General features: G+C 37.1%; 1 protein-coding gene across 5 annotated transcripts; it reads left to right on the top strand.

Annotated features, from left to right (window-relative positions):
- The first annotated feature begins 2,030 nt into the window (after window positions 1-2,030).
- Window positions 2,031-22,446, top strand: Hmgcs1 (3-hydroxy-3-methylglutaryl-CoA synthase 1). Of its 5 annotated transcripts, none has more exons than XM_046456299.2 (11): window positions 2,031-2,174; window positions 7,352-7,410; window positions 13,181-13,638; window positions 13,975-14,100; window positions 14,836-15,000; window positions 16,353-16,518; window positions 17,417-17,587; window positions 18,353-18,459; window positions 19,206-19,331; window positions 19,519-19,682; window positions 20,656-22,446. In XM_046456299.2, exons 3-11 carry the CDS (start codon window positions 13,191-13,193, stop codon window positions 20,743-20,745), a joined length of 1,563 nt encoding a protein of 520 aa, XP_046312255.1. In that variant the 5' UTR covers window positions 2,031-2,174; window positions 7,352-7,410; window positions 13,181-13,190; the 3' UTR covers window positions 20,746-22,446. The 5 variants fall into 5 exon arrangements, with proteins under 5 accessions (XP_046312255.1, XP_046312256.1, XP_058439078.1 ...); XM_058583095.1 differs by having other exon boundaries at window positions 2,070-2,174; window positions 7,332-7,410; XM_058583093.1 differs by lacking the exon at window positions 2,031-2,174 and adding an exon at window positions 2,196-2,449.
- Window positions 22,447-26,719: the final 4,273 nt, after the last annotated feature.

The raw sequence follows: 26,719 nt of genomic DNA, 5'->3' as shown, positions 1-26,719 counted from the left end.
CAGCCCCTGTAGCATTAAATTCTTAAACAAGGTTATACAACATTTATTTTAACATGTCTTAAAATGACATTCAATTATGACCTTGGTTTCACTGTGTTTGTGTCAAAACTCATGGTTCCAAAAAACTTGTAATCTCTTGCATAATAAATATAAGTACACTTAGTCTTCAGTTGCACAGACCATAGCTAATATTCAAATGACTTTGTATAATCTATTATGATATTTAATAGAATCTCAGATTGTGATTTTTAAAAATTCAATTAAAATGTTCTATATCTAATTTACTATCCCATTTTATTGTCTATTGCTCAGCTTCCCAAAAATAAATAACCATGTTTACTTTGCTTAATGGAAGATTAATTTGATCAAAAAGACTGTCTGTACCTTGTGGGGATTTTCAGTTGAAAACAATCATTTTCATGACTCTCACTAAGCGTTTCTTATTGTACCCTCCTGGAGTTGAAGTTATCTGCTAACCCTTTGCAAGGGCAAGACTTTATCTTCTCCCTTGTGTTTACTCTTTTTTTTTTTTTTTTAGTTGTAGTTGGACACTATACCTTTATTTTATTTTTATGTGGTGCTGAGGATCAAACCCAGTGCCCCGCATGTGCGTATTTACAGCTGAGCCACAACCCCAGCCCCTTATGTTTATTTTATTTTATTTTTTGTGGTACTGGGGATTGAACCCGGGTCCTTGCACATGCAAGGCAAGCACTCTACCAACTGAGCTATATCCCCAGCCCCCCTTATGTTTATTCTTATTGCCTTTCAATACACTCTAATATACCAAGAATTTTAACATTCATCCTACCCTAAAATGTTGATCACGATCAGGCAATGTCTCTTCTATTTATCATCTACTAACTTTATGAAGATATGCAATGACATTGATTCTAGAATAGACTGAATGTCACAGATGATATTGTGGAGTAATAACCATTACCGAACGATTCCTCTCCCTACCAATAACTTATGACACTTCCAGTGGTTCCAACATATTTTGCCACTTTGCTGCTAAGAGAGACACAAGCAATCGTGAATCTCCCTCATGGGCCCCATCAAAATTAAGTATTAATTTCTCCGACTGACTAGACTAGGTAGAGGCTGAGACTATTGTAACGCCATAATTATCGTCCTTTGAGTTCTTCCAAGTTGAGTTCTTAGTAATTTTCTGGGGTAGTAAGGCAATCCTTACTCTATGGATTTGCTATACTAAAAATTGTTTCTTTGAATAACTTTTTATTTGGCATCTATCACAAGAGAAGCTCGGAAGACATAGGGAGGACGGAACCAGATGCCTAGCAAAAATCCTTAAATGCAGGGTCAACTTCCCTTTTCAGGCAAAACCCTGCATCTTCCTCGCTGATGCCTAACCCCTAAAATATTTTGTTGTAGGTTGAGCTAGAAGAATTGTCTCAATAGTCGTTTCTTTAAAAGTCAAGGTGGTATTAAATAGAGGTGACAACATTGAATGTTTACAAATCTGCTATTTAAAATATTTACAAATTTATAAATTCAGAATGAAGTATTCTGCTCCAACTTGTAATCCAGGCGCATTTTGCTGCTGTGGAAACTAGGAAACGTTAAGATTGAATTCAAATCAAGTATTTCAGAAATCTTACAGGTGAAGCCTAGCTCTGGTTGCTAAGCAACCGGACAAACTAAAGTAGGGACCAACTCGCCTCCCACACTTGACTATCTCTCCTCAGTGGTGGGACGCGGAGTCCCGATTGGCCCCCATTTCCTCTCACTGAGCCCGAATTGGTCAGAGAACCTCTCACTCCTATCCCGTTGGCTCTCGCCGTCTCTCGCCGCTCCGTCATTGGCACCCAGGCTCTCGGGCCACCCGACGTCACTGTCTCACCCCACTTCCTCGGCCCTTCAACTTGGTCCCCTCCCCTTCCCCCGCCCTTCCAGCCACGAGGGAAAACTCTAGCGAGTCTCCGCCTCTAGTTTTCTTCTGATTGGTAGAAAGCGGACTGGAAGGCGGACGCTGCTGGGCTACTTCGCTGACTGCAATTGGCTGTTGCAGCCATTGTCCCGCCTCCCACCGACTCCCGGCTGTGCCGGAGTCGGGTGGGTCGGCGGCTATAAAGCTGGTAGCGGAGGGGAGGCGCCGCGTAGGTCTTTAGCGGCTTGGTCTTTTCCTGTGGTCACTACCCGGTCACATTTGGGTGAGTGTCCGGCGCTGGGGAGGAGAGCTGGGCTGCAAGAGGCGCCGCCTGCGGGTGTGGGCCAGGAGGAGGCGGTGTCCTTGACTAGGCCCAAAGGACCGGGTCAGGGATGAAGCGTGGACTTGGCCCTGGCCCAGGAGGATGGGACGCCGAGAGCTCGGGCAATGCAGGGCTTGACATGCGGGGCTTACCTTGCCAGGGACTCGGGGCCGACTGTGGCTAGTCTTAGGAAGGACCGGGGACTCCGTAGTGGGCAGGCGAGTCACGGAGGAGAGGTAAAAGGGCATTGAGCGAGGGCCAGGTGTTCTAATGCAAAGTTGGAAGTGCTGGAGAGGCGGCTGTGCCCGCTGGGGTAGGTTGAAGGGAAAGAGAAGGGAGCTGGGCTGTCAGTGTGTTCCCAGAGCCTTGGGTTAAAGGTGAATGCTAAAGGGATGGGGAAGATCTGAGTTGGGAGGAGGTTGGCAGGGGGTGTGTCCTCCTACTGCCACAGATAGAGAGTTGATGGAAGGAAAGGAAAGTAGGCAGCATTGCTTTTCTTCACCAGCTCAGTTGCAAGAAATCAAAGCTGTGATTTAGACCCGACCGAATATTGGTGCTTTGGACACGTTCGATGTGTGCTTGCTTGAAATCTAAAATAACCTGCCTCTCTACTTCTCGCCTCCGTGTGTATAGATGTATATCTATACATCTGGGTGGTTTTTGTTTGTTTGTTATTGTTTTTGTTTGTTTTAGTGTCTGCCTTAAAAATAGATCACCTCAGTATTCTGAAATTATGCACTTTCCTCCTGCTAATAACTTCAAGACCAGCCTTAGGAGGGAAATAATGAGGTAATGAGCAGTCACCCACAGAACCCTCACATAGCTGGGTTAATCATGGACATTTTAAGCTAAGTATATGAAATCTTTAAAAACATGCATCCTACTTTGACCAGTGGTAGAGGAAGAATTACTCTGCCCCAGTCTGGAAAGAAGAATTTGGGAAACAGATACTGTGATGTTTCCCATTTTATTGTGCTTGCCCCTGTGGCTATGGCCTTAGGGCATCATTGGCTTCTTTCACTGCCCACCTCTGCTGCAGCCCCTCCTTCCTGCATATGATCTAAACAACCTGCTGCAGTAGGATTATGTGTTCTGATTGTTGCAAACTAACATTTTTTTTTTAAATATTTATTTAATTACTTTTAGTTTTCGGCAGATACAACACGTTCTTTTGTATGTGGTGCTGAGGATCGAACCCGGGCTGCACGCATGCCAGGCGAGCGCATTACCGCTTGAGCCACATCCCCAGCCCGCAAACTAACATTTATTCTATTTTTAAGGATGAATCATGAAAAACATGGCAAGATAAAAAATTCAATCCAGACAAATGGAAGTACTCATATAGTTAATAATTATTATTATTATTTTATTCCAGATTCTAGTAGATGGGAGGTAGATTCAAAGTCCCTAGCATGTATCTGTGCAAGGGGTTCTTTGCAGCTTTGAGACATGAAAGAAGTTTGTGTTCTTTGATGAAAACTTTAATTTTAAATTTCAGTTATTTCTATGTGGAGACAGAAGGCAGAGAGCATATCTTATGGAAAGAGGGAAAGACTATCTTTGTGTCAAACTTTTGTAGATATTTCTCTCCTAAATTAGTAAATTTGCAACTTAGTTGAGTTTAATTTGAACATAGTTAGTAATCTGAGTTCTCAGAAGGTGGGTCCAATGCTGGGGAGCAGGAGTGTAAAGTGATATTATGTTTGAAGCTTTAGAAAGCCATCTGGGACTTGCTTTTAATTTTGCTTGTCTTAAATATTCCTCCTGATTACTATTACATCTTGATTCTTTTAACTGTGGGATTGATTTTGAGGTTTTGGACTTAGAATTTAGATAGATTTTTCTCAAAATAAATGGAAAATTTCAAATATTGATGTAGCATGGGTTTTCTGGATCTTCTAGAATGATTTAAAACCTAGGTGGATCTTCCATAATCCAGTGGAACTGGATGTGGGGAAATGGAAGAACTTAATGGGCTTTATATCAGAATCTCTAATTAGTTTCTGATTTACATTTGATCTTAGTCAAAGACCTAGAAGTGTTAATGGTTACATTTAGAAAGAAATGTAGTCTTATGATTTGATGTTGGGTTACTAAAAAACCAAATATGATAGAAAAGTGTGTCACTCAAAGTTTCTCAAGAAGGTGGTATAGGTTAAAAGATGAAGAAATATGTTACCTAATCTAATGGGAGCATGTTAGAACTAGATTCTTAATCTGTTCATCCTAATTCTTGGCACATGTGTATGTTCACTTGTTGTCTTGATGTCAAGTGAATGTAGTTAGAATGTTAGAAGAGAATCTAATCTTTCAAAGCTTACTATTTTCATCTTTGCAAGGTTTGCGATTGTGTGTGGGTGCTTTGGGGAATGATTGTAAAATCAGTAAATATTCTCTTCTGATTTCATTTGGGCTCTTCACACTTTTATGATAAGGATCTGGGAACAATTCAAACTTACCATTTGCTTTGAACATTAGTGGTAGAGAGCCAATTTTCTTAAACTCCTGGACACTATTTATTTGGTCCTGTAGTTCATCTTGAAAGTGATAGCAAAAATAACGAATTGGTAAGGGCTGCTAAGTCCTTGAATCTAAAAGATTTGCCCTCTAGTTCTTATAACTCCACATTCAGTCACTCGAGAAAGGGCAATGGATATTTAAAAATCAATACAGTCTCTCTCCCAACCGGAGTTAGGAACCCCAATATGGATAAGAAGACTCTTCATAACTAGTTTTCAGTAGAGAGTAGGCTATGAAGACTTGAGTGTGAGTGACACATAAGTAGGAGTGCAGTCTGATTAGAAAACTCACTTTCTATGTGATTTATCTGGAAAACCTTCCTAGTCTCTTCTAGTTTAGAATAAGACCTTGAAATAGTAATAGCATCTCTGAGAGGCAGACAAGTAGTTCTTGGGGAAGACAGGAATGTCCATGTATTGGACTTGGGAGAAGTACACCAGAGTGTACTTCTGAGGACAGGGTTTTACCAGTAGTTTTTGCCTGCTTGATTCTAAAGAAGCAAGGTTACCAAATCATTATCAATTTGCTGAATTGTTCTTCAGTAACTGAAAAAGATCAACTGGTAACTGCTTATAGATTATCATGTACCAAATGTATACTAGATTAATTTATCTGACCACTCATTTGAATCAAGGCAGAGAAGGGAGCCAAAAGGTAAAATCCAGAACCCTAAGTAAGTTCCAGAAGAAAGCACTGTTGTATGAATCTGGTTGGCCCCAAGCAATCTCGGCATTCTTGAGTTTTACTCTTTGGCAAACTCAAAATGTCTATATGGGTACTTAGGAGTCTCCAAACATGCTTTCTGATAACTGTTTCCTGACCCATATAATTTCCTTCTATCACTTGCACTGAAAAGACCTGTTACAAGCTGAAGACCTGTTTTGAGGCCTTGGCAACATAGGATGAGTATCCCTTATCTGAAACGCTTGGGACAGGAAGTTTTTCTGATTTTGGAATATTTGCATGTATGTAATGAGATATGTACCTGCTTTTTTTTTTTTTTTTTAATGCTGAGGATTGAACCCAGTGCCTCACATATGCAAGGCAAGTGCTCTGCCACTGAGCCACAACCCCAGCCCCATGTACTTGCCTTTTAACTGTGATCTGTGACATTAGGTCAGATGTGGGAATTTTCATATTCAGCATTATGTCAGCAGCGCTTAGAAAGTTTAGGATTTGGGGAGCACTATATTTAAGTCAGATTTTCAGACTGGGGATGTCCAGCCTGTATTGGTTTTCTGAGAGTAGAAAACTCTTCCAATAGCTACAGGAAAGAACAGAAAGTTAATCCCTCTTAAGTTAGTTCTTTCCCCACGGTACCATTTACTATCTCCATTTCTTTCCTAATCTCTAGACCTCTCTCTCTCTGGAATTACTTTCACAAGCGATATGTGGTATGTCACATATGCGATATGTCATCCTGAAGTAGCACAGCAGTTCTTTCTTAATCTTTTCTATTTTTTCCTTTGCTCTTGCGTGTGGGTGCGCGCGCACCCACACGCACACGCACGCTTTTTCTCTCCCCACCTAACTTTTCTTCCCAATTTAAATGATCAAAATAGAAAGAGGAAAAGGGGAAAGTTACTTGATAAAAGTGGTGTCAAATACATATACAGACGGGCCTCAAGGACCCATGGTAAGTTATTTTAAGTTGCCTTAACATGGAGAGAGAATCATGTTTTCCCCCATCACTGAAAACTGGTGTCTGCTTAATTTAGAGTACAAAAGGATAATTTGAGACAATACAGTCCCCAGTTAATTGAGCAAAGGCAGATGCTAAATTTGCCAGTTGTTTAGAGTGGAGGAAATTATGTACATGTTAAACATAGAAGCTCTATCTCAAATAACAGCCTTCAAAACAGATCAACTGAAGAAAATACTCAAGTCATTTTCCTAGGTGATTTTCATATAACTTTAATGGTAATAAAATTTAATGCACCTTTGCCTAAATGCTTACTTTTTAAACATAAGCACTAAAAGAGTAGGGGGAATCACTTTTTTAAAGGTTGGGGAGAGTGAAGATAGCCATGTTAAATATGAGTATAAAATTAAACAAATCATAATGATTAGGCCTTGCTAGAAATCTTTATTTGAATAATACTAATAATAATTAGGGTAATAATAAAGTATTGGTGCTTTTTATTATAATACGTTTTTTACAATTTTATCTTCACAATGATCTAGGGAGGGCAGTTATATTAGCTTCATTTTATAGGAAATTGAGGTTCAAAGAGGCACAAATTGCTATTTCAGCCACAAGCCCCCAAGGGCAGGGTAACTCTTGAATGTGTAAGTTGCTTTATTCCAGAAATGTACAATTTACCTAAACTCCTTCTTCCCAATTCCTGATAAAATAAATTTAGTAGAGAAGACTGCAACTTCACTGTTGATTTAAAGCCTGAATCAGTGATATGATTGTATTTAAATTCATTGCTGACTGAACCTAAGGAGGGGGAAAGAGTTTTATAAGCTTTAAGTAACTTTTCTAAGTACATGTCAAATCTTTTCTGCATGATATAATTGGATAAGGAAATGCTCATTTTGAATTGAAGTCATATTACTTGAATTTGTGTGAATGATTTATGACTTTAAAAAAAGTTCTTACTTGAAATTCCTAGTGCCCAGCAGAGGAAACAGTGACAGACCTGGAGGCTGCAGTTCTCTGTCCTTCACACAGGTATGCTATCATATCATGCAGCTTAAGTAAAGTGTTCTGTTTTGAGGGAAGGGGGAAATTTAATTTTTATCCTAGAACAAATAACCATTTATATGTGCCATATATTTTGAAATTACTTTTCATGATCATTTATACCTTGTCTTCAAAAATTAATTAACGCCATCATGCTTCAGAAAACTAATTTTGTGTTTATTAGACTAATGTTGAAAATCTAGCAAAGAGTTTTTAGAATTAGTGTTCACTCTTCAGAGAAAAAATATAGATAATAAAGTATAATCACAAACCACTTACTAACTCATTAAGTCCCAAGCTTGCTTTCTTTCTTCCTTTTAATATTTATTTAGTTGTAGATGAACATACAGTATCTTTATTTATTTTTATGTGGTGCTGAGGATTGAACCAAGTGCCTCATACATGCGAGGCAAGCACTTTACCACTGAGCTACAGCCTCATCCCCACCCCCACCCTCAAGTTTTCAATTCTGTGAATATTTCAGCAAAATATTCAGGTACATGGTAATGAGTGCATTAAAATATATTGTGAATTGTCAACAGCTTACATATATTTTATATATTTTCACATATATGTGGAAATGTATGTATTTTTTCAAACACTTTAGTCATTCATCTATTTTCTTAATAGAATTCTAAAAACATAATATTTATTTTAAAAGTTACCATAAGCAGTATATTTGTTGCTCAATTTAAATTTTTATAGTATCTCATATTTGGGACAATGGAACTTAATAGGGTAATCAAAAAAATCATAGGCAAGCATGTGTACAAACAGTGCTTTTTAAATTATAGTTTTAGAAGATGCATATCTGGGCTGTGAATGAATGTTTAAAATTATGTGAGAATGGATAGTGATTATAAGTGTGTTTGAAGCAGTAATTTAATTATTTGCAGTTGTTGCTTTCTCATATTGCCATGGAGTGCCTCTCTTATGATTCTGCTTTTTCTTGTATTTCAGTATTATGGTTTCCTATTATAATAGAAAGCTAGTCAGATCTCTCTTACTCAGCATTCAATATCAGCCATATTCCAAACAATGAGCTGAGTATTGGGATGTAGTGATGAGCAAGACACAGTTTCTACTGTCAGAGTTCCTTGTCTCACAGTGCAAAGAGTCTGAGCTTAAATAATAGAATCTTGAGAGAGATTAAAATAGCATGTTAATCATCAAACATGTGTTTTCCAAAGATACCTGTTGGCCAAGGACAGGAAAGTGGAGGTGGAGAGCTTAGTTAGGAGGTTGTCATAGTAGTCTATGGGGCAGGTGCTGAAGTTGTTCCCTTATATAAGCCATTGAGAAGACAGGTCAGTGCCACCTTTGCACCAGCATCCCCAGCTGGTTTACCTCCCCTCACCATTCCCCCCACCCCAATTATCTTTCATTTACAGATTTATTCTTGGTGATATATTAATCTTTTTCCTATCTAGGTAGGAAGCCCTTAGAGAGTGTTAACTAGGCTTTCTTTTTTACTCTGTTCACTAAAAATAGTTCCTTTTGTCCACCAGAGGAGGTGAGCAGTCACTTTAGGGAAAAAAAGACTTCTGTCCTCTGGTAGTTGTTTCTTGGAAGATTTGGAAGGTTTACAAAGAGTTCTCTGGTAAATGTGTACATATTTCCCTCCTTTTAAAAAGTTGGAATTGAAAAATAAAATTTAGATATTTTCTTATATAGAATCTTTGCTATGCTGCTTGGATTTTTTTTTCATAAATGTATTTTTTTAATAAATGATAATTTTTTTAATAAATGAAAAACAATGAAATAAACTTCATCAGCAAAAAAATTTTAAATATGAATAAATGTTTTTAAGTGTCAGATTTTCAAAATTGTGTTCTATCTAAAATTTTTTTGAGTGTATTTTGTTTATTAAGAACAGTGAATTAGCTAGACTATTCCTGGTAGAGAATTATTAGCACATAATATGAAAATCTCAGACCGTTTACTAGTTTTTTGTTTCCCTAATTTATATCTAGCCTACTTGAGAAGCATATGAGAGGACCTTTTTTTTAAAGAGTCCATACATAAAAGAACAAAAAGCCTTGGTGCTGTCCTTTGGTTTCCTACTTTTGACTCCTGCTTAGGGATTCACTGCCTTTCTCAGACCATTTGGTTCCTAGAAATGAAAACAGTGTTCTGCTATTCTGGAAATTGCTTTCAGATAGGGCTGTTGACTGTCAAAGTGGGGCACTTTAATTGGTGAAATATGATAGGCAAGAAGTGCTAAAGGTAATTAGTAGTTGTCTATTGAGTGTTGTTATGATTTTGAAAGAGTAGAATGCTATCAGTTTGGTTTGGAAAGGTTTCATGGGTAAGATGTGATGTACATAATCCAGAGCTATAAAGGATCGGAAGAAGCAGAAGCAAGAGGTGGGTTGTTGAAGAAATGACTAGATGTTTTGGGATAATGAATAGAATATTGGAGAGTGAAGGGAGGGTAACTTTATTTGTAGGACAGGGAAAGATTGGGTAATATTTAGCGTTTATCCTCAATTACTAAGGTTAGTAGAATTCTCTTCATGTTTTCTAGTGTAGGTTGCATAAGTCAAAGCTAAGAATCTTATGTAAAGTTCCATATAGAATGGTGGTAGATGGCAAGGATAACTTGGAAAAAAATATATGTAGTTGTTGGTAAAATGACAGAAGCAAAGGCAGCTTAGCTTGTCTCAGTTTGTTCTCTTCTTCACTTCTTCATTGATAGCTCTGAGAGCTGGTTTGGTTGAACCCCATTTACCAGAGAAAAGAACAGAAGGAAATAGGGTTTTCATGGAAGAAGGGAAGATTAGAACAAAGTGGAGAGGTACTTCCCTGTTCACTTAGCATATCTGACAGTGAGCATAAAAAGTCATAAAACAGTTGGCTAGAAATCTGGGAGTTGTTCTAGATACCCACATATTTTCTTCTTTTCCTAACATCTAGTCAGTTGCAATTTCTGCCAAATTTTTGCTTCTGCATTTTTGGAACTCTTCCTTCTTTCACCCCACATATAGTAATTGCTCTATGACCCATATTTTATCTGAACTGCTGTATCAGCTTCTTAACTCAAACCCATTGTATACATAGCACCTTTGACTACAAAATAGCAGTTCTCAGTTTTGACTGTGATCCCCCAGTAGGAGATAATACTGTATATGTGTGAATAATTGAAACAAAATCCAAGAAAAAAAAATCCATACATTTGTTATGCTATGCAATCTGGTATTTCCTATTTTCTGTTTCATTCTTAAAAATATTTGCTGTCCCCTAAACGGATTCCAGGGCTGAGAAAATATTGCTGTGATGATTAATATGATCACCTTATTCCTTTTTTAACCTCTTTGATTTCTTACTAACTTTATGATGAATTCAAAGCTGCTGATATCAGTACATTAGACTCTTCATTACCTGACCTTAACCTAGTTCTCCTGACATATTTGCCTCATCCATTCACTGGCACTAAGATTTCATTTCAATAGATAGTAAAGTTTTATAGTACCTTATAGTGTGTCTTTGTTTATGCTGTACACCCTGTTGAAAATCTTGTAGCACCATCTGTTTCTGCAGTGTTTTACTGTTTACTTCCATATATTCAGTTCTGAATACTATAATGTAATTATATATCGTTACCTGTTGATTATTATGTATTTTTATCTTACTGTCCCACTAAAATTATTCCAAATGTTTTAGCCTGTAACATGTTGGTATTCTTTGAATGAATGAAAAAGAATAATATTCTTGTATTTAGAAGAAATATTCAACTGGTGGACTTTAAGATCATTAATTTAGATTTTGTGATTATATTTCTAGGCACTGTGTGTGTGTGTTAGTTACTGAGAACTGAACCCAGAACCTTGCACATTCTAGACTAGGGCTTTAGCGTTGCTACATCCTTGGCCCTTTTTAAAATTTATTTTGAGACAGGGTCTTGCTAAGTTTTTTTTTTTTTTTTTTATGGGGCAGAGGGATGATACTGGGAACCCAGAGGTACTCAACCACTGAGCAACATTGTTAGCCCTTTTAAAATTTTTATTTAGAGAAAGTGTCTCTCTAAGTTGCCTTAGGGCTTGGCTAAGTTACTAAAGCTAGCTTTGAACTTGTGATCCTCCTGCCTCAGCCTCCTGAGCTGTTGGGTTGACTTTCCATTTTTAGGTTATCAAGTTAGTCATAGGTTGGCAAATACTACAGAAAGTTAGTGAATCAGAATGGCCCTAGTAACTCATAAATCAGGATCTTTAGATCAATGAAGAGCTGAAATTCTGCCACCTTAGCAGTCCTGTTCTGCTATATATGTGTGATATGTGTCATACTTAAAAAGGAAATTGAGTTGTAGAATTTTGGATTTGGAAAGGATTCTTTAAAACTGGGGTGATGTATCACTCTTCAAAGCCTGATAACATATTGCTGACACCTGTTCCATCTGGGTCCTGGTTATGATACCAGTAGAGGTACTCTGGTGAGATGAGAAGGTCTTGTTTGTAGTGGCAGGAGCACCGGGAATATAGGCTTGGGGGATCTCAAGAACTACCTTTCCCCTTTGTTCCTCTAGCCCAGACAACAAATCTATAATCATTTCCCTGGGTAATCCCCACTCTGTTGGAAATATCTAGAATAATTTCTCATGTCTTAATTCATAAAATCTTTCAAAGATATTGAGCCTCTACTAACTTAAGTGATTTGCCCTTGGGGTATACAGTAGTGGTCCTGAGAACTAGCAATTTTTTTTTTTTACTTTTGGTAAGTAAATCTAGATACTTCTGAAAGTCTTCATTGTGTGGCAGTACTCCAACTTTTTAGTGCCATTTTAAAAAAGAAATCATGGTTTTAGGAGTTAGTTGCTACACAGACAAAGCATGCATTATCAGAGATTCTTTTTTTCTCAAGATGCAGTTTAATGCTCATTTATTACGTATACACTGCTGCAGAAATTGAATTGTAGAATATTGGCATTTGACCTGTAATGGGTCCTGGAATGTATCTTTGCACAAAATGTTAATTATTTGATTTCTTTTTTGGGATAGGATTATAATCGTAGAGGCCTTATACAGATTGGCTTGCTAGACTTCTATACTGTGGTTTTTCTACTTGCTGAGATTATTTAGATCAAATTTTTAAAAAACAATATTTTTAAAAGCCTGTAATCCTAGCCACTTGGGAGGTTGAGGTAGGAGGATCACAAGATCAAAGCTAGCCTCAGTGGTTTAGCAAGATATATAAATGATAAAATGGACTGGGGATGTCGCTCAGTGGTTAAGCATTCCTGGCTTTAATCCCTGGTACCCTCCTCCCCCCAAAAAGCAACATCACTTGATCTAATGATTTTTGTATTTCCTAAAGTCAATAGTTGTGGATAATCAATATAATATATCTATTATGAATAAATGGCATATTTAAACCTTTTTATTATAAGTCAGATAATTCTGATTTGTCAGCTATACTTTCAAATTGTCATTATATTTTAGCTTATAGTTCTTTGCAGTACAGAAGAATTTTATTTGAATGTTGCTTACCTCTACTAATCATGTTTTAAATCCATAGATGCCCAGTTTTGAATAGTTTTTTTAAACTTTGAATAAGTTTTTTAAAAGCTTATGATTTTAAGAGATAATATTCCATTTGTACAATCATTACTACTTTAGGCTGCCCTAAGTAAAGTGTACTAAAAACTTAGACTAAACCAATATTTCAGGTGATTATTGGACTCACAACTGCTTCTCAATCTTGAATTTTAAAGTCAGCAATTTGTAGCCTAAAATAATGTCTGTTTCTCTTTTTCTTTCTAAAGCTCTTTCACCATGCCTGGGTCACTTCCTTTGAATGCAGAAGCTTGTTGGCCAAAAGATGTGGGAATTGTTGCCCTTGAGATCTATTTTCCTTCTCAATATGTTGATCAAGCAGAGTTGGAAAAATATGATGGTGTAGATGCTGGAAAGTATACCATTGGCTTGGGCCAGGCCAGGATGGGCTTCTGCACAGATCGAGAAGATATCAACTCTCTTTGCCTAACTGTGGTTCAGAATCTAATGGAGAGAAATAACCTTTCTTATGATTGCATTGGACGGTTAGAAGTTGGAACAGAGACAATCATTGATAAATCAAAGTCAGTGAAGACTAATTTGATGCAGCTATTTGAGGAGTCTGGGAATACAGATATAGAAGGAATAGATACAACTAATGCGTGCTATGGAGGCACAGCTGCTGTCTTCAATGCTGTTAACTGGATTGAGTCCAGCTCTTGGGATGGTAAGTTACATGCCTCTATAACAAAAATTCAAAATCCAAAAAACTCCTTGAGGATGAATAGACCCAAGTGACCTTTTAATTAATGCCATGTGCAAACTTTGACTAGTTATATTTGTTCAAGTATATTCAGAAATACAACTATGGCTTTTGGCTTATGTAAGTCATGAATTGGTTATCTTATTGTATAGAACAAATGATCTAGTCCAAATTTAGTTGGCATTTATTTCTTTATCAAAGAGAGGGAAAGCATGTTCTGGATAACATATAACAGATTTGAGTTTGCATGTATAATATTTATAGTGTTGACCACCTTGTGAAATCATAAATATCTTTCAGGACGGTATGCCCTGGTAGTTGCAGGAGATATTGCTATATATGCCACAGGAAATGCCAGACCTACAGGTGGAGTTGGAGCTGTGGCTTTGCTGATTGGGCCAAATGCTCCTTTAATTTTTGACCGAGGTGAGTGTTTGGGAAAGCATTTATTAGTTAATTATTTATTTATGTATTTATTTGACACAATATCCTGAGAGACTTGAAAATGGAAATAGAAACTACTATTTGCTGAATGTTCATTAAATGCAAGCTAAGTGCTTTATGTGTGTTACCTTATTTAAGCTTCATAGTAGTCATAGTAGTTTTATGAGGTAGGTGGGGACATCCCCACTTTACAAGAGAAGTAAGGTAGTAATAACTTGACTCCCATAGTCACAGGCAAGTTTCATTTGTCTTCAGTACAATAACTATGATCTCCCAGTTAGATTTATGATACATGCATGGAAAGGTTACATACCAAAGGAGTCTTCACTTTCCCTCATTTTAATTATATTGGCTTTCCCTTGCATTTCCTATATGAAAGTGGGGAGAGTTGGTGAGGTAGTTAAAGAAGGTCCTTAGATTATGTGGTATACTTCCTAATATGCAGACATCAAGAAGCAGAAATAGTGGCACACACCTATAATCCCAGTGGCTTTGGAAGATGAGGCAGGAGGATCATGAGTTCAAAGCCAGCCTCAGCAACTTATCGAGATACTAAGCAACTCAGTGCGACCCTGTCCTAAACAAAATATGAAAGGGGGCTGGGAATATAGCTCAGTGGTTAAGCACCCCTGGGTTCAATCCCCAGTACCAAAAAAAAAAAAAAAAAAAAATAGAAGCAGCAGAAATATACAGACATCTTCCTTTTGGTTCTGATAGGGCTTCGTGGAACACATATGCAACATGCCTATGATTTTTACAAGCCCGATATGGTCTCCGAATATCCTATAGTTGATGGAAAACTCTCCATACAATGCTACCTCAGTGCATTAGACCGCTGTTATTCTGTCTACCGCAAAAAGATCCGTGCCCAGTGGCAGAAAGGTGGGTTTTACCTTTAATGATTTTCCTAGGTTTTGCTATCTGTTGAGGGAAGTGTATCTTTTGTGAGAAACTGCTTTGTGACTATCCTTTTGTAGTACCCTATTACTGTATTTACTCTTATCTACCAAATAGCATTTCCCCATAGTTTCTGGGAATGTATAATACAGGTAAAAAGATAAGCTTTGAAAATGAGGTATATCTCTGCAGAAATACTTAGGTTGATTTACTCTTTTTAAAAAAGTATTTTGAATTTGGTCTTTTGAGAGAGGTACTTTAACAAGGTGTTAACTATTATTCAGAGAAAACCAGTGAAAATAAATTACTGAAGTGATCCCTTCCCACCAAAATCTGTTGGCACCATGACCTGTGAATTGTATTTGCTATTTTAGGGTTATTGTTAATTTCAATTTTTAACCCTGAAAAAGTTTTAAAGGTACTAAAAAAAGTAGGGGTTTGAATTATTACCATTATAACACAGTGTTGTAGAAAGTGTGCTTTTTCCATGGTTCTACTTTTAGAAGTTTTAAAAGAGGATTAAAGATCAATTTCATAATAGATATTAGGGAATATAGTGGCTCTAAATAAGAAGCATTCTAGCAGTATGTTAAAATGTCATACTATTTAACAATACAGGGCTATTTATACTGCACTGTTTAACAGTGTGTATTTAAAAAGATACACCATTTAGTATGTATTTAACAGGACAGCAGTAGTCTAACTTTCTTATTGGGACTTAGGGTAAAAAGGAAATTTAACTTTGTGAATGTGAAACATTGTATGAAACAAAAAGTATCATGAAATTACTTATCCATGCTGTAAGTTATACAGTTTGCTATTTTTCTACTCTATTTTTTTTAAAATTTTTATTGTTGGTTGTTCAAAATATTACATAGTTCTTGATCTACTCTATTTTTAAAAATAATAATTAGTCCTGACCAACTAAATTGATTACATAACCTACTAGTATGACTCTTAAATTTGAAAATGAGTGATGTATATACTTTCCATCTCTGGATTTCTTTTGGGAGTGGGGCAAGCAAAGCAAAAGTTTATTGAAGCTTGATAATACATTATGGAAGAGCACAGTGGGCCTAGATGGCAGCCTGTCTACATAGTGGGGGTTGGAGGGGTGCTCTCTGTGACTTTCTTTTTTTAATATTAGATCTTTATAGTTAGTAGTTAGATTCATATGGATGTCTTTTTTGACAGATCTTTTAAACTATAGAAAGATTTCATTATTGGGGGGATAGTCTGATTAAAGGTATAAAAACATCCTGACATTGTTCTAAAGACAAGCTGTAAAATATCATGACTTATGTGAATTTCATAGCTTCTTTGGATTTCTCTTGCAGAGGGAAATGATAAAGATTTTACCTTAAATGATTTTGGCTTCATGATCTTTCACTCACCATATTGTAAACTGGTTCAGAAATCTCTAGCTCGGATGATGCTGAATGACTTCCTTAATGACCAGAACAGAGATAAAAATACTATCTACAGTGGCCTGGAAGCTTTCGGGTAAAAGGACCTATTATGATTCTTTTCCTTCTATATTAAGAGGGTTTTTTTATTTGTACAGACCTGAAAATTTTAGAGTCAAAAGAATGTTAAAAGTCCTCTAGTATAATCTGTCTAACCAATGAAGAAACTGAGTCCCAGCGAGGTGGTGGCTTACCTATGTGAATTCTTTAGTCAGTTCTACGTAAGACTTTGTGATTTCATCTTTAGCTTTATTCTCATTGTCACCATGATAATATCACTACAGAAATGCCTATATTCACTACCATAGCCAGTGAGCTCTTTTTGCCTCTTTTTAGTCACTGTGCTTATATCTGTCTTATTCACTGCCACTATTGAGTCTCATTTCGTAGTCCCTCTCACTTTTTAGGTTCATGCTTGCTATGTATGTTACTTCATTCTGTTTCTGTGCACCTGTGTCCCTTCTTCATCTAGTAAAATTCTACTTGACTTTCAAGACTTAGTTCCTATGACTTTTCTAACTAAACAGACATGACTATGGACTTGAGACAGTATTGTGTTTGGTGACAATAATGTTTTAGTCTATTAACATGTTAGTATCAAGTTGTCTTTACTTGATAAAAATAAAACCTCAAAGAACCATATGTGTACAACTGTTATATCTTCCATAGCAGTTAGCATAATTCTCTTTCTTTTTTTTAAAAGGATTTTTTAAAATAACTTTATTATGTGCTGAGGATCGAACCCAGTGCCTCACATGTGTGAGACAAGCACTCTACCACTGAGCCACAACCCCAGCCCTGTCTTTGATTCTTAATGAAAAAACAGAATCATGTACACTAAAAGATGTAGATATTAATTAGGTCCAGTGTGTAACATAATTAAAACATAATCTTTGAACACTGTAAAAAATTTTTTTTTATTTAAAATCTTTCAGGGATGTTAAATTAGAAGATACTTACTTTGACAGAGATGTGGAAAAGGCATTTATGAAGGCTAGTTCTGAACTCTTTAATCAGAAAACAAAGGCATCTTTGCTGGTATCAAATCAAAATGGAAATATGTATACATCCTCAGTATATGGTTCCCTTGCTTCTGTTCTAGCCCAGTAAGTATGAATTTCAGCTACTTAACTCCTCTTTTCTAAGACCAAATCCAGCATCAGGCAGGTATATAGTTCTCAGTTATTGTCTGTTATTGTCTATTGTCTCGAAGGACATGGGTTGAAGCTATATGGGTTCTTCCATATGGTTCTTCCAAGCTTCGAGACAGAGACATGCTATTTTTAGTCTTCTAATGTTGAAATTATTTGCTATTGTAGGGTCTGCTCTTGATAAAATAATAGCAAGTATTTATTCCAGAAGTATATATTAATTTCACATTAGTCTCCTGACTCCTATTTTATTGATTTATTATTGTTGTTGTTATTATTATTATTATTTTAATTTATTTTTTACCTTTATTTTATTTTATTTATGTGGTGCTGAGGATTGAACCCAGTGCCTCACACTTGCTAGGCAAGTGCTCTAACCTGAACCACAACCCCAGCCCTGGTTTTATCATTCTTGATTTACATTTATGCACAGGTGTCTAAGTTGACAGAGTAGCTTATTTTGTGGTATAATTTTCATAAGCCTCGTTGTTCCCCCAAAGATGAAAACTTTGGCTTTTAGTCTGCTCCCTGTCTAATACTAAAATGGTTAAATTTCCTACTGTAATATTAAAACCTTTAGATCCTTAATAACTTTTAAGGTACATCTTCATTTTTATGTATAGTGTGAATTTTTATTCCTCCTTTTATGGTTTCCCTCTTATAGGTTTGAATCAATTAAACTTCTTGCCTTCTCTCCCCTGCCCCCGCCCTCTTACACAGGTACTCTCCTCAGCAATTGGCAGGGAAGAGGATAGGAGTGTTCTCTTATGGTTCTGGTTTGGCTGCCACCTTGTACTCTCTTAAAGTTACACAAGATGCCACACCAGGCAAGTGCTGATTCTTTGAACAAGAATGTATTGGGAATTTGATTCAGTGAGATTGTTTTAGCAGTCTTCTCAGATGACTACTTGAATCCCATAGTTCATTAACTTTAATTTTCATTACTTTTAACATAGCCAGATTCTTACTGTCTACCCTAATAAATTTGCCTTAATTGGATAAAGGGTAAATTTTTTTTTTCTTTCCATCAGTACTGGGAATTAAATCTAGGTGCACTCTACCATTAAATTATATCCCTACCCCTTTTTGTTCTTTATTTTGAGACAGGGTCTCACTAAATTGCTGAGGATGGCCTCAAACTTGTGATCCTTTTGTCTTAGCCTCCTGAGTAGCTGAGATTATTGTCATGCACCACCACACTTAGCTAAGGATTAGACTAATTTTTATAGATTTATGGTCCTGGCTATATTTAAGGAAATTTTTGTGCCTTCCCTGAATAGGAAGAAGTAAAAACATTGCACAAGAGGTGATAAAGACTTGACATTATTTGAAATTATACCATGGATTAACTATAGAAAAGTTATTTGTAGTTTCATATCCTACCTATTTCCTAACTTGTCTACTAGCTGATACTAAATAAATGTCTAGTCCAAGGTCAAATAGATACTATCTTGTTTTTAAATAATTGCCAGTAATGTTGGAAGAAAAGCTATTTTTATTTGACAATATTTTATTCAACCTTCGAGACATGCTATTTTTAGTCTTCTAATGTTGAAATTATTTGCTATTTTAGGGTCTGCTCTTGATAAAATAACAGCAAGTTTGTGTGATCTTAAATCAAGGCTTGACTCAAGAACTTGTGTAGCACCAGATGTCTTTGCTGAAAACATGAAGCTCAGAGAGGACACTCATCACTTGGGTAAAATATTAAATTTCATTTAAATGAAAACTTCTTGAAGAGTAACATGAAGTATGTAACATATGAGATAAGGCTATCAAGACAGATGTCTGTGAAAATTATAAGGAAATAGGAAAATTCTTCAGTTTTATTACCAGATGAGTTGTATATCATAACTGATTGTTAATCTCCTCCGCCTTCTCTTTAGCCAACTATATACCTCAGTGTTCAATAGATTCACTCTTTGAAGGAACATGGTACCTAGTTAGAGTGGATGAAAAGCATAGAAGAACGTACGCTCGTCGCCCCTCTCCAAATGATGACACTTTGGGTGAAGGAGTAGGACTTGTGCATTCAAATACAGCAACTGAGGTAAATAAAGCTCATTGTGTTGGTCCTATTCTTTGACAGGATAAGAAGTTCATGGGCTGGGGATTTAGCTCAGTTGGTAGAGTGCTAGCCTTGCATGCATAAGGCCCTGGGTTCAATCCCCAACACCACCAAAGAAAGAAAGAAGTTCACACATATATATCAGGGTTTGGGGCCCCTAACTGAAGTTTAGCAATTTAAAGGAATGTTAGTAAATAGTAATTCAGAGCAAGAGCTCTGGGAGAAGATTCCAGCTGCTGTTTCCAAGTTTATAAAGTACATGCTAAGTACAAGATTTTATTAACAATGCCAGAAGTTAAAGGAAGACTGATCTAGAGAGAAGCTTATTTGTGGCGTATCTTGAGAGACAGAGAAAGTTGGGATAGTGTTGAGCTGCTCACATCTCATCTCAGACCATCTCAAGAAGTAACAATAATAGCTATGATTTGAATTCCTATTATATGATAGGCCCTTTACTTATATTTTCTTATTTAATCCTTATAACACTTACCTTGAGGTTTAGCAATATACTATGCCCATTTTGGAGATAAGGCTTCAAGAAGTTGAATTACTTGCCCAGTATCATAGCTAGTAAGTGCTGAAGCCAGGTTTCAAACCAAGGACTTTATTATATATTATAATCTTGAATGATTATGATTTTTTTCTGCTTATTATAACTTTGGTAAATGCATTGTCTTGCTTCTAGTTTTTATACCCGTTAGGTAGCAAGTCAAGCCACCAGTGTTGCTGTATAAAATGTAACAAGTAAAATACTGTATGATCTCCTTCTCTTGCTTTATAGATTATTTTAAAATCAGTTCACCATAAGGTGAAAGAAAATAGTTCCCTCCAGGGAAAGCTATATAGTTAGCATCTCCAGAGTTATCCTTTAATAGTTTCTCTATGGGAACTTTAGTGCCATGATCCTTGGGGGAAAAAGTGTAATAGCTAACAACTAATTTTATTTTCATTTTAGCATATTCCAAGCCCTGCTAAGAAAGTGCCAAGGCTCCCTGCATCAGCAGCAGAACCCGAAGTAGCTGTCATTAGTAATGGGGAACATTAAGATACTCCGTGAACTGCGAGACTTCACAGTGTGTTTGGGTTGGGGTGGGGATAGGGGAATGGTTGGAGGAAGGGAATGTCTGGGGACATTTTTAAAGAATTACACATTGCTTAAATTTTTATGTGACTGACACAGAGCCTAGCAAACTGTTGTGCTCTTGGACAAGTCTATCTGCCCAATTTGCTAACATGCTTCCTGTTGTGGTCTAGCCAATGCTAAATGTACTCGAATGATGTTAAGGGCTCTGTAAACTTTATACCTCTCTGGCCATTTATATGCATGAAATTTAGTTTTTAAATGTAGTGTGAATCCTGTGCTTCTGTTAGAGGAAAGCAGAGGTACTAGTCTCCAATTTAATTTTTTTTTTAATGTGTGAGAATTTTATACTTTGAACAAGATTATTGAAAGTACCTGTGGTTTTTGAAAATTTTTTCTAGCTTGGGGAATGTGGTCTTAAAATGTGATATGCACAAGTACTCTTTGAAAATGGCAAGACAAACATTCTTTTTCTCAGATTTATAAATCCTAGAGAGGCAGAAAAGAGTTAGGACAGTAACATTGGTTCTGGAATATTATCCAGACCAACAGTGACAAAGTTATTGTGATGATCTCTGAACAGAGAGACACTAGCATTGAGCAGGCTTCTGGCATAAAAAGCATGGTCTGTTTGGGAGCTGTCATGATAGCTGCAGGAGCTGAGTGCTCCTGATCAGTTCATGGTGGACTGTGCTCGGCAACATCGAGATGTTATTGGAGGTGTATATGAGGAAGCTTTTTGTTGCAATCCTTCTTTGCACCTTATTTTAAAAGATACATAAAACATTTCTTTGATGCCTTTTTAAAATTTTAAACTGGAAAGGAAGGATGGAGCAGGGCATTATTAGGCTACTTATGTTTCAGTGTTACAAATTCAATTTCTAGACTGACAGATTTGTGGTATGAGTTCTTTTTGTTTTGTGTGTGTGTTTGTGTGGGTCTTTGTTTTTGTATCTGTTCGATGAAAATAAGAAGGTACAACCTAAGTTTTTACATAGTCTGACTAGCCAAAAAGAGTATTCCACTTCAAGGTCTGGAAGTAGGGTTTATAAAGCTTTTTCTTGGACATTCACCTTTAAAAAACAACAAAAAACTATCACATGGAATGAAAGAGATTGGTTAGAAAGTTTTATAGATGTTTTTGGTGCTGAACTATGACATGAGCCTTATAGATTGTAAAATAGAGATAGTTGGAACTAATGTACAGAACTAAATTTTTAAAACTTTATTTACCATTAAATTCTGTGAAGTTTCAGTTATCGAAAATAAACAAATACAAAATGTAATGTTTCAGATTGCAAGCTAATATGTAATGTAGTGTTTGTAAGATACTCTTGTCTAATATTATTAACCAGTGGTATTTTGATTTGTACAGTCATAATTTGTTAAAATGACTTCATTTTAACATCCACTGATGTAGATTAATAATGTAAGCTCAGATTTAAAAGAATGGTGGGAAAATGGTGCATGTAATACTTTTCCAAGTTTTGGGAGTTCAGTATGTCGAAAAGAGTAATTTAATGTTTGATTGCCAAGAAATGGGTTTTCTCAAAGTCCATTGCCGGCAATGGGCAAGCCTGGTAATACTGGCACAGAGCATTAACCATAAACCTTATTGATGGTAAGGTGAATAACTTTGAAATAAAGTTTTAGAGAAACATTTTAGATATTTGAGTATTCTTTTCCCCTTCTCAACTAACAATGTAGACAAGACATATGCAGAACATGCTGTTTTTGGACTTTTTAAAATTTATATGCATTGCTGAGAATCAAACCTGGTACCTTACACATGCTAGGCAAGTGCTCTACCACTGTGCCACAACTCCAGCCCAGAATATGCTATTAAAGGTGAGCATTCATTTCAGCTCATTCATTCACTCATTCATTCCACAAACATTTGAAACCTAACATAGGCAGGGCTCCTTACTTATGCCAGAAATAAAAAGCTGTACCAGATGTCTTGTCTTTAAGGAGCTATTTGTCTAATATAAAGGAATTTCTACAGTAATTTATTCTTATTCTTAATTACCAAATTGGGTGGTAAGAATGTATGAAATTTTGTTATAAACGTTAATGCAGCATGTTACCATGTTTTCCTTAAAAGTATGGGCTAGGGTCCTATCCCTCTGGGTCAACTAGAGGCCAGTGCTCTCTGGCCACCTGTAAATTCTAGTATCTAATAGGGCTTTAAGAATTCTATCCTTCTCTGTCTTCTTTATGGAATTTGTGCTTTCTTATTTATGCACTTTGACTTCTAGGTTTTTAATTTTATGAACATAGTACTTTTTTGTTTATTTATTTTGTTTTTTAGCTGACAATGGACCTTTATTTTATTTATTTATATACAGTGCTGAGAATCGAACCCAGGGCCTCACCTGGGCTAGGCAAGTGCTCTACCACTGAGCCTGAACACAGTACTTTTGAGATTAACACAGATGTCAGAACAGTCATATTTGATCCTCTTGTGACTTAGTTGAAACACTTCATCTCATGACTGCTATTTGAAGTCTCCTGAAAAAAACATTAAAGTGAAAGTCAATAGAGCCAAGAATGTATTAAGATCTTTCATTTAAAATATGAACTCTCTTGACACAACCCTTCAAAATTTCCAGGAACTGCTCTTAAGTTATGGGCTCTTAATTTTTTTTCCTGATTAGTAGTAGGTGAAAAAGCTTACCTGTCAATTTTCCCCCCAAAACTATTTCTATAAAGGCAGTGATTTGATGTAGAGGATCATATGATTTTTTTAAAAAACCATATGACTTTTTTAAAAAACCATATGATTTTTTTAAAAAATAAGGTTCTAGATTATAACAATGAAAAGAGTGCATTTCCTGGGCTACTTATTCAGTATAGTGAGCACTTTTCACCTTATGTATCCAATTCCTTATTTCAGACTTGCAGGCTCCTGTGGGAGCTGGTCCCACCCTTCTTCAATTCAGCACCACATGACCAAGGATTAATGTTTTCATTCACTCTGCCTTTTCTTACATTCCTCAACCATGTAAAAATCTCTTCCAGCTTAGTGCCTTTGATCTATGTATGCATCAGAAATCTTGGATCTCACTTCAGATCCCTTCTGCCCTGCCTTCTACTCCAGCTGCTACTGTGGCCACTACTTCTATGAAGTCTTTGACCAGGTTCTCAGAATGTAATAGCTAGCGCTTCCCTTTGGATTCTGCTACATGCCTTTTGCTTTGGCTTCACTGTTGTCAAATGCCTAATTTTATAACACAGAAGTACAAGGGAGTTAGTTGCCCATGGGACACCCTTGACCAACAATGGAAAGTTGCCGATGGATGATTCCTCCTCTCGTTCCCTGGGTAGATGATTCTGAAACACATTTCATAAAGCTCCTCAGAAGATCCTACAGAATCAACTACCAGTTGCCTATGGCCAATTTTGGAATGAACATTCTTATGTTGTCTTTCCTCTTTGGTTTTACTCTCATGCTTTCCTGCATTCTGGGATCATTTCCCAAATAAATGACTTTTTGATATAATCTTCATGCAAGGATTAGCCTCAGGCTGTTTTCTTTCATGTTCTCTTACATGGCAAGGTGTGATTAAGGTTTAAGACCTTGAGATAGATGATTCTGGGTCTGGCAGAAGCAGCTCATTCTTGCCCAAAGACCCATCAAGCCTTCTAGTGAGGCAGCTGCCTCTGAGATTGGCCTCCACCAGATCCTCTTTCAATGCTTTTGTTATTCTCTACACCAAAAGCAAAGTGGGGTCTCAGCCCAGCCTTAGTGGAGAAATACAACCTACTCTCTAGGTGGAAATAGTGTAGACATTGAGGGAATTGCACAACCTGGAATCCAGGGGAAATGTGAGTTGACCTTGAGGTTGATGGGTAAGAGCTGGAAATGGAAGAATATAAGACTAGATACAGGTTGTGGGCCAGGTGTGGTAGCAAATACCTATAATCCCAGCAACTCAAAGGCTGAAGCAGGAGGACTGCAAAGCTTGAGGCCAGCCTCAACAATTTAGTGAGGCCCTAAGCATCTTAGTATACATCTTGTCTCAAAAAGAGGTGGGGATGTAGCACAGTGATAGAGTGTGCCTGGGCTCAATCCCTAGCAAACACCACCCCCCCCAAAAAAAATGTTATGGGAATTTGGCTGACCACTTAAGAATGGAGGACATCTGAAGTTGGTCCTATTATATTGCTGGTTGGCTACTAAGGCTCACATGTGATTGTGGCAAACAGTAAATGAGATGGAGATGGTTGAACTACTTTGACATAGTACTGAGGAAAAGGTTGGGGAGTTTCAGGAGGTGGGAATATTAAGGATGGATTTTTTATGTGAGACCAAGCAGCCACCTGTGTTCCCTAGGAAGACATTGCCTTCACTGAGGTAATGCAGAATGCACAGGTGAGGGGTGCCCCCGCTCTGAAAAGCTCAGATCTGGCTGGCCCCTGCTGACGGGTCGTTAGTAGGAAATGCTGCTGTGAAACCAAACATGCTATTGCAGTGGAGACAAGGGATTCTAGAATTTTGGCAGAGAAGAAGTAAACATAATAAAATGGATAGTAAGATGAGTGGAAATTAAGATGCCTTGATCTCCAGGACTTTGTGCCAATGGCTAACAGTGTGGAATTCTGAGGGCCAGCTGATTACAGTGTTACTTATGTAACCAAAAATCGCAGGGAGGGAAGAAAAGCTGATGAGCAGATGGCTGAGGTAGTCTGTCAAAGAAAATCATGGTCCCTTATCCAGCTTCCTGATCTAAATCAACTTACAGATCTAGGGCACAATGAAGGGGAGGACTGGTCTACAGAAAAAGCCTCACTTCCACCAGTATATATGATGTACCCACTTAGGATTTCTCAAAGCCTGTTGAGTACTACTGTGGCTTTATATGCAGATGAGGGCTTATGGAAACCAGGTTATAAAGGGAGAGTTCTGGACATACTCTCTCAGAGTAAGTCTCACTTTAGGATTATTTCGCTAAATTCCAAGTATATATTTTGATGTATGGAGTAAGGGCTTTACTAGAGGAAGAGTCATGTGGAAACTTCTTCCTGGCCATGTTAATAAATTATGAGCAATCGCATTAAAAAATGCAGCCATCTGTGTCACCATCAAAAATGTTAAGAGATGCAGCAGTAATGGGCTCCATCATAATTTCATTTTACTTACAATCAGATTCCTGAAAACAAGCAGATGGATAATGGAGGATAAGGTTGCACTGTGTTAATCTCTGTCATAGCTTCCATGCCAGATGCATCTTTACTGGCATTTGACAGGCAGCTATTGAGTTGGCAAAAGCATCCTCATATTCTATCAGAAAGCAGTTCACATTACTTTGAAATGGACAGTGGTTCTCATTTACTCTGTTTCTTCCTGCTCACTATATGGTCTAAAAGGGCCTTGATCATGTTGACATTCTGCAGAACATCCACTGTATTATGATGAGATGCAAGGTGGATTTGGCTATTAGGAAGTGACAAGTACTCTAGATGCCCTGGTTACTTATGTGTGCCAAAGTATGGATGATAAACTATGAACAATATCAGAGGCATGTCACATTGGTGAAGTGTTTAGAGAACTAATGATCTGGTTCATATCAAGATATTCCTTCTACGGTAAAAAAGATTTCTTGCACCTTTCACCATTTAACACTGAGACAGAGATCAAGCATTTTAGTAGGTCTCTGGATTTTGAAGACACATATGTTAAACATATTTTTCCAACCTATTTATCAGGACTCCCATTTCACAAAAGAAAGATCACAGCAGTTTCAGCCTTCAGCACAAACTGAGGTGACACTCAGGCTATGTACATGGTAGTTAAGAATACTGTGCATACTCTGGCAAGCCCTAGTGGAAGGTTACAACACAGGCCTGGGGGATCTGGGAGTAAGGACATGCCTTCTGTAACAGAGATGCTCAAGTCCCTGGCATAGTTCTGGGTCCCAAAGAGACTGTACATCTG

This window comes from Marmota monax, unplaced genomic scaffold, assembly GCF_021218885.2.
Source record: "Marmota monax isolate L192 unplaced genomic scaffold, Marmota_monax_Labrador192_F-V1.1 WCK01_AAM20220418_F8-fsc00037, whole genome shotgun sequence".
NCBI lineage: Eukaryota > Metazoa > Chordata > Mammalia > Rodentia > Sciuridae > Marmota > Marmota monax.
The sequence above is the reverse complement of the archived record's forward strand: the minus strand, read 5'-3'. Positions and strand labels throughout refer to the sequence as shown.

Coding starts and splice junctions, on each gene's coding strand:
- Hmgcs1 (XM_058583093.1), top strand. CDS start 2,339: ATGCAGGGCTTGACATGCGGGGCTTACCTTGCCAGGGACTCGGGGCCG. Junction 17,588..18,352: donor CTTGCTTCTGTTCTAGCCCA/GTAAGTATGAAT, acceptor CCTCTTACACAG/GTACTCTCCTCAGCAATTGG. Junction 19,332..19,518: donor AGAGGACACTCATCACTTGG/GTAAAATATTAA, acceptor CCTTCTCTTTAG/CCAACTATATACCTCAGTGT.